The sequence below is a fragment of the Erpetoichthys calabaricus genome (assembly GCF_900747795.2).
Source record: "Erpetoichthys calabaricus chromosome 1 unlocalized genomic scaffold, fErpCal1.3 SUPER_1_unloc_22, whole genome shotgun sequence".
Taxonomy (NCBI): Eukaryota; Metazoa; Chordata; class Cladistia; order Polypteriformes; family Polypteridae; genus Erpetoichthys; species Erpetoichthys calabaricus.
Genome location: NW_026261588.1, coordinates 2,841,629 through 2,849,807, shown reverse-complemented (window position 1 = coordinate 2,849,807; position 8,179 = coordinate 2,841,629). Strand labels below are relative to the sequence as shown.

At 42.2% G+C, this 8,179-nt stretch overlaps 2 protein-coding genes across 4 annotated transcripts in view; both read right to left on the bottom strand.

Moving 5' to 3' along the window:
* The window catches only part of LOC114669326 (zinc finger protein OZF-like), a 523,681-nt gene that overhangs the window by 388,589 nt on the left and 126,913 nt on the right, over positions 1-8,179 (bottom strand). The gene's annotated exons all lie outside the window — the stretch shown is intronic.
* The window catches only part of LOC114669344 (gastrula zinc finger protein XlCGF57.1-like), a 34,427-nt gene continuing 30,549 nt past the window's right edge, over positions 4,302-8,179 (bottom strand). Inside the window, exon 3 of the mRNA XM_051921734.1 lies at positions 4,302-8,048. Within this exon, the coding sequence (XP_051777694.1) occupies positions 6,886-8,048 (1,163 nt within the window). The 3' untranslated portion in view covers positions 4,302-6,885. The remainder of the gene's footprint in view (positions 8,049-8,179) is intronic.

Below are 8,179 nucleotides of genomic sequence, written 5' to 3'. Positions count from 1 at the left end.
TTCGGTCACACTGGATGGCGAGTGTTGGTGGTCTGCTATCTTCAGATCTTTCCTCAGATTTTCAATGTGATTTCGGTCTGGACTCTGACTGGTCACACCAGGACATTCACTGTTTTCTCCTTCAGCCACTGTGTGGTCAATTTTGTCATGTGCTTCGGGTCGTTGTCGTGTTGAAAGGTGAACATTCTGCCCATCTTCACCTTTCTGGCAGAGGGTAGCAGGATTTCCTCAAGAATTTGATGGTATTTTTGCCCCATCCATTTTTCCTTCTACCCTAACAAGAGCCCCAGGCCCCCCCAGCAACAGGATGCTGCCCCCTCCATGCTTTACTGTAGGTATGGTGTGCTGTGGACGGTGAGCTGCATCGGATTTCCACCAAGTGTACCGTTTGATTTTTGTTCTCCTCTGACCATAAGACCTTTTTTCCACTTGGCAGCAGAATCTTCAAGGTGCATTCTGGCAAAGCTCAAACGAGCCTCAATGTGGCCTTTCTTGAGAAGTGCGACCCTCCCGAACAAGCCACAATTGTGGAGCGCTTTGCCATCAAATCCTGTAACTTCTTCAGAGTGGCCATTGGGCTCTTGGTAGCTTCTCTTACCAGTGTCCTCCTTGGTCTTCCATCCAGTTTGGAGAGTCCTAGTAGTGCCAAACACTTGTTTATGATGGACTTTACTGAGCTCCTTGGGATTGATAAAGCCTTTGAGATGTTTTTGTCTCCATCTCCTGGCTTAGGTCTGTCCACAACTCTATCCCTGAGATCTTTTGAAAGTGGCTTGTCACCCACAGTCAGTGGCACTACCAAGGAAGGGAATGAATGGACCAGGAACAGCTTCACTAATCACACTCATTACAACTGAGCACAGGGGGAAGGAAGCCAGTAACCGCCATGGAAATGGTGGGCACTGACACCTGATGGAGTTAGGGGGGGGTCCTTTATTCATCTCAGTAGGTCTTGTTTTTGATTTTTTATAATTCTTCTGAACTGTAGCTGTCATATCTTGCACTTGGATGTTAGAGATGGCATTGAGTAAGTAAAGCTGGAAAAAATATTAGCTTGTGTGTTTTTATTTAAGAGCGTACAGCAAACAAAATGGGAATATTTCGAAGGGGGGGATTCTATTCTATCACAAGAGAGGACAACATATTTGAGTAAACATCAGCCTGGAAGACTGCGTGGGAACAAGCGTATCGGGACAAGGTGACAAGAGTGACCAACACGAGTGAAGAGCTCAGAACAAAATCCCAGCAAGCTACAATTCCTAAATTAGAAAACTCCTGCCAGCAGATATCCATTCAGATAGACAAAGTCACAAAGTCTTGGGTCACAGTTTCAAACAGAGGTGGGCAAATTGTTCCACCAACTAGGACCTACAAAGAGGTCTCCGCAGAGGTGGCATCACCAGACACCATACACAAGCAGGTCTCAGTGGTTGAGAAGAAGTGTAAGATCTCAGAAGTGTCTCCATATATATAGGTGCCAACCCATTAACTACTCTGTAGTCAAGCAGTAACAGATTCGAACCTAGTACGTGACACTATAGGATGCCAGTGTTGTGGTCTCAAGAGAGGGATGTGCCCACCTCCGCTGGTTGAACATCAGATATGCAGTTGCATTTTCAATCATCTGCATTGCCTTGGTGACACATGCTGGTATTCTTGTAAACAGAGTTTCAGTCATCCAGATGTGACCAGACCAAAGCCTGAAGTATTTCTCTGTCAGATATGGTCTGATCAAGCAGATATTGTGAAGAGTCAATCTGCAAAACTAAAAGACTGTAGTCCAACCCAGAGGCTATGTGCCAACTTGGTGGTTGTTAGTGATAATGAAGCAAGTTCAACAGAGACAGGGTGCTGAATAGACAGACAAGCTGGTATAACAAGAAGGTCCATCTTTTTCAGGTTCTGGTGGAGATGGTGTTCCTTCCTCCAGGTTTGCAAGATCAGTGAGAAATGCACATATTCTAGCTGATAGCATGTGGTTCCCTGGAAGAAAGTTTCTTTTTGGTCCTCCTTATTATGATAAATACATTCAGATAACATCTGGCAAGCATTACAGAGGTTTAGTCAAACAAAAATCATCACTGAGTTATTATTCTTCACCTCCATCCATCACAGCCTCTAGGGATTCTTGGCTCTCACAAGTGAAAATCCAATAAATTATGGTACCAAAAACCGCTCCGGCTAGTTAATCGTTTGCCACTTTCAGAACAATGCCGTTTTAGTCCATCATGATTTTTTATGTGAAGCCATCCACTAAAATCTTTTGCCACATTCTGAACAGCACTATGGCTCGTCACATGCAAGAACTACTGAATACCTTGAAAGATGGCTTCAGGCAAAGAATCTTCTCCACATTCACAACTGCAATATGGTTTCTCCCAGGAGTTAACCTCCCCATAAATGTCCATTTTTGTGTACTTTCATGTCAGAAGTGAACGTCAACATCCTAGTCATGACGCCATGTTGTATTACAGTGAAGGTAATGCCTCCTTTTGAAGTTTTTATTAGGGCTAGTAAATGGGCCTGGAAGTTTCATCTGATGAGCCCCGTTGATCTCAGCATGGCTATAACACTTTTTGTGGATGTGTTTTGTGCTCCCTACACACCACCACCACCTCACACTGTGGGAATATATTGCTCAACAAAGAAAACATCTGGTCAATACAACACACTGCGGAGCTGTCAAGTGACCTGCTGCTCAAATCATCAGTGCGGGAGTGGAAAATAGGCCATTAGCGAGACCTATTCAGGAGACTACCCGTAAAAAGACCGAGTCGATTTTGGAGAGGCTGTTTCAGCAAGGGTATACAGTGATCCCTCGCTATATCGCGCTTCGCGGCTTCACTCCATCGCAGATTTTATATGTAAGCATATTTAAATATATATCGCGGATTTTTTGCTGGTTCGTGGATTTCTGCGGACAATGGGTCTATATGATAGATAGATAGATAGATAGATAGATAGATAGATAGGCACTATATGATAGACAGAGAGAGAGATATGAAAGGCACTATATAATAAATAGATAGATAGATATGAAAGGCACTATATAATAGATAGATATGAAAGGCACTATATGATAGATAGATAGATAGATAGATAGATAGATAGATAGATAGATAGATATGAAAGGCACTACAGTGATCCCTCGCTATATCGCGCTTCACCTTTCGCGGCTTCACTCTATCGCGGATTTTATATGTAAGCATATTTAAATATATATCGTGGATTTTTTGCTGGTTCGTGGATTTCTGCGGACAATGGGTCTTTTAATTTCTGGTACATGCTTCCTCAGTTGGTTTGCCCAGTTGATTTCATTCAAGGGACGCTATTGGCAGATGGCTGAGAAGCTACCCAACGTACTTTTCTTTCTCTGTCTCTCTTGCGCTGACTTTCTCCGATCCTGACATAGGGGGATTGAGCAGGGGGGCTGTTCGCACACCTAGACGATACGGACGCTCGTCTAAAAATGCTGAAAGATTATCTTCACGTTGCTACCTTCTGTGTGCAGCTGCTTCCTGAAACGACATGCTGCACGGTGCTTCGCATACTTAAAAGCCAAACAGCACTATTGATTTGTTTGCTTTCCTCTCTCTTTCTGACAGACTCTGCTCCTGATGCGCACTCCTTTGACGAGGAAGATATGTTTGCATTCTTTTAATTGTGAGACGGAACTGTCATCTCTGTCTTGTCATGGAGCACAGTTTAAACTTTTGAAAAAGAGACAAATGTATGTTTGCAGTGTTTGAATAACGTTCCTGTCTCTCTACAACCTCCTGTGTTTCTGCGCAAATCTGTGACCCAAGGATGACAATATAAAAATAACCATATAAACATATGGTTTCTACTTCGCGGATTTTCTTATTTCGCGGGTGGCTCTGGAACGCAACCCCCGCGATGGAGGAGGGATTACTGTATTAAATTTCAAACAGAAGAGTACAAATGACTCAGGCGCCGCTGCTCCGTGTATGACTTTATCTTTCTACCTTTTTCTCAATTTCACTAATCACTCCTACCACTTTCTTTTAGCGGGCTCCTCCTTTCTTCACTATTTACTGAACGTTAAAGAGCGGGGCTTTTGCTTACGGCCACACCAGTGTGAATGTGCCCGATCTCAGAAGCCAAATACGCTCGGGCTCGGCCAGTACTTGGATAGGAGACCGCCTGGCAACCCCAAGTGCTGTAAGCTTTTAGCCATTAACGTTGTACTTAACCTGAGCATCAGTGTATGGCTTGAAAATGCATCTTTATCGATTCTATTGGAAGCAGGCTCCCCCTTTCTTCACTATACAGGTGCTGGTCATAAAATTAGAATACCATGACAAAGTTGATTTATTTCAGTAATTCCATTCAAAAAGTGAAACTTGTATATCAGATTCATTCATTACACACAGACTGATGTATTTCAAATGTTTATTTCTTTTAATGTTGATGATTATAACTGACAACTAATGAAAGTCCCAAATTCAGTATCTCGGAAAATTCGAATATTGTGAAAAGGTTCAATATTGAAGACACCTGGTGCCACACTCTAATCAGCTAATTAACTCAAAAGCCTTTAAATGGTCTCTCAGTCGAGTTCTGTAGGCTACACAATCATGGGGAAGACTGCGGACTTGACAGTTGTCCAAAAGACGACCATTGACACCTTGCACAAGGAGGGCGAGACACAAAAGGTCATTGCTAAAGAGGCTGGCTGTGCACAGAGCTCTGTGTCCAAGCACATTAATAGAGAGGCGAAGGGAAGGACAAGATGTGGTAGAAAAAAGTGGACAAGCAATAGGGATAACCGCACCCTGGAGAGGATTGGGAAACAAAACCCATTGAAAAATGTGGGGGAGATTCACAAAGAGTGGACTGCAGCTGGAGTCAGTGCTTCAAGAACCACCACGCACAGACGTATGCAAGACATGGGTTTCAGCTGTCGCATTCCTTGTGTCAAGCCACTCTTGAACAAGAGACAGCGTCAGAAGCGTCTCGCCTTTGGACTGCTGCTGAGTGGTCCAAAGTTATGTTCTCTGATGAAAGTAAATTTTGCATTTCCTTTGGAAATCAAGGTCCCAGAGTCTGGAGGAAGAGAATCCACGTTGCATGAGGTCCAGTGTAAAGTTTCCACAGTCAGTGATGGTTTGGGGTGCCATGTCATCTGCTGGTGTTGGTCCATTGTGTTTTCTGAGGTCCAAAGGTCAACGCAGGTGTCTACCAGGAAGTTTTACTGCACTTCATGTTTCCTGCTGCTGACGAATTTTATGGAGATGCAGGTTTCATTTTCCAACAGGACCTGGCACCTGCACACAGTGCCAAAGCTACCAGTACCTGGTTTAAGGACCATGGTATCCCTGTTCTTGATTGGCCAAGGATAGGTGTGCCAAGCTTGTGGCATCATATTCAAAAAGACTTGAGGCTGGAATTGCTGCCAAATGTGCATCAACAAAGGCTGTGAATACTTATGCACATGTGATTTCTCAGTTTTGTTATTTTTAATAAATTTGCAAAAACCTCAAACTTTTTTCACTTTGTCATTATGGGGTGTTGTGTGTAGAATTCTGAGGAAAAAAAAAGAATTGAATCCATTTTGGAATAAGGCCGTAACATAACAAAATGTGGAAAAAGTGATGCGCTGGGAATACTTTCCGGATGCTCTGTAAGTAACCATTCAGTACATTTCCTTGACACCGACGTGTATAAAATCAGATGAGGATCTGCAGACTAGAGTGTACTTCAAGGACACAGATACTCATGGCCTCCTTCACAAGGATAGTTTCCACCCCTCTCACACTCACAAAAGCATCATCAAGTTGCAACTTTTAAGATATAAAAGAATTCGTTCTACACCACAGGACTTCATGAAATCTACCAGAATATGATTTCAGGCACTAAGAAGAAGAGGTTATACAAGAACCCTACTTAGGAATAGTCTTAAAGACTTCCAAAAAGGATCAAATAATAAAGGAAAGCAAAATATAATTCCTATGATTTCCACATACAGTGAACAGAATACCCAAGTGAATTGGATCATCAAAGCAGAATTCAACTAAATACAGAATAAACAAAAAAACTTTAATCAATATCAAATAGTGGCTGCCTATAAAAATAAAAATAGAAGAGGCCTAGAAGTAGAACAAAGAAATAGCAGATTGATGACGTGAGAGGAGGTATGAAGAAAACGCAGCTTTCAGAGATGAGGATACGCATCACACAAGTCAAGGGGGTAAAAGGGCCCACCTGGGTTTTCCTTGAAATTCGTCACAACACTGCACTGACCTCACGTAACTTCATTTACATTTCATGTCATTTTCTATTGTTAACTCCCTTCAAATATCAGCATGGACTTGTCACTTTGAACTAAAACTTCCATTTCCCTGTAAGAACATTGTCCGGTTACCCAGCATCAATTTTGGGATTAGTTGGGATTGGTGTATACCATGTGACCAGTACCTTTTTCATTTCCATTATTCTATCTGTGAGGTGGTCCCAGTGTCTCACTCTGGCACTTTTTTCCCCTCTGCTGGTATCTTGTAGCACTCTGTTCACAGGTCACTATGGAGTTCAGCTATGATAAGTTGGTTTTTGTTCACCACTGCTACACCATCCATGGGTTTGCTCTTGATTTAAGTTTGGCTGGAGCAAAATGTAAATCAGTATATTTGTAGACTTACTATTTACTTTCCTTTTGATATACTTTTGTTTCTCTCTCAGGATTGCTCGTTTTTAAAAATTACTCACTACACCCAGAATGTGTCTTCTTTACAGTGTGCGTTTCTGAAGATGGCTAACTTCGTGAAAATCGTTTGCCATATTTAAAGCAGCAACATGCCTTCTCTCTGATGGGAATTTTTTGTGTGTCTGCGAAGATTGCTCAGTATTGAAAATCGTTTCCCACATTCATAACAGCAACATGGCTTCTCTCTGGTGGGAATTTTTTGTGTGTCTGCGAAGATTGCTCAGTATTGAAAATCGTTTCCCACATTCAGAACAGCAATATGGCTTCTCTCCAGTGTGAACGGTCATGTGGGTGTTAAGACTAGTCCTGTATAAGAACTGTTTGCCACATTCACAACAGCTATACAGCTTCTCAGAAGTATGAATTCTTTTGTGGCTCTGAAGATTGCTCGCTTGCGAGAATCGCTTTCCACATTCTGAACAGCAATATGGCTTCTCGCCCGTATGATTTCTCATATGAAAGTTAAGACTGCTCTTGTCGGAGAATCTTTTGCTACATTCGGAGCAGCAATATGGCTTCTCTCCAGTATGAATTCTTTTGTGGGTTTGTAGAGCACCAATCTGTGAAAATTGTTTTCCACATTCCAAACAGCAATATGGTTTCTCTCCTGTGTGAACTCTTTGGTGGTTTTTCAGATGGCTGCTAAATGCAAATTGTGCTCCACATTCAGAACAGCAATATGACTTCATTCTTGTGTGGCAATTCATGTGGCTCTTAAGATTGCTCTTGACACAAAATCTTTTGCCACATTCGGGGCAGCAATATGGTTTCTCCCCAGAATGAATTCTGGCATGCCTCCGAAGACGGCTGTTGTTAAAAAATCCCTTACCACATTCAGAACACCAATAAGGCTTTTCTCCGGTGTGAGTTCTCATGTGGGTGTTAAGGCTGCTCTTGTAAGAGAATTGTTTGCCACATTGTGAACAGCAATATGGCTTCTCTCCACTATGAACTCTTTGGTGGATCTCAAGAGGTTTCTTTTTTAAAAACTGTTTGCCGCACTCAGAACAGCAATATTGGTGTTGATCTGTAAGGTTTAACTGATTTCCTTCAAATTTGGATTTCCTTTTCAAATGTTTCCTTTGGTTTTGGCAAACATAAGCTCCTGAATTGAAATTTTGCTCCTGTTCTCGAGTATTAATTATGCCCATTTTTGTTTGTTTGACAACCGGCTGAGGAAAAAACTGCAGAGAGGCTGGTGACAAAGTTTGTGGTCCAGATGCCATTTTCTTCATATTTTCAGCATGTGGTGTTCGTTGCTGTCTGTCATGGAGTGAAATCTGAACACACAAAGAGGGGGACAAGCTGGGACTCTTCTGTATATCTGGACAAAGGAACGAAAAGGACAAGGTTATGGAAAACAGAATGGACAAGCACAGCCATTTAGTATGAATCAGCTTATCCTAGTTCTAACAAATCCAACTAACAACAATCAGTTGTACATTAGTACATTAG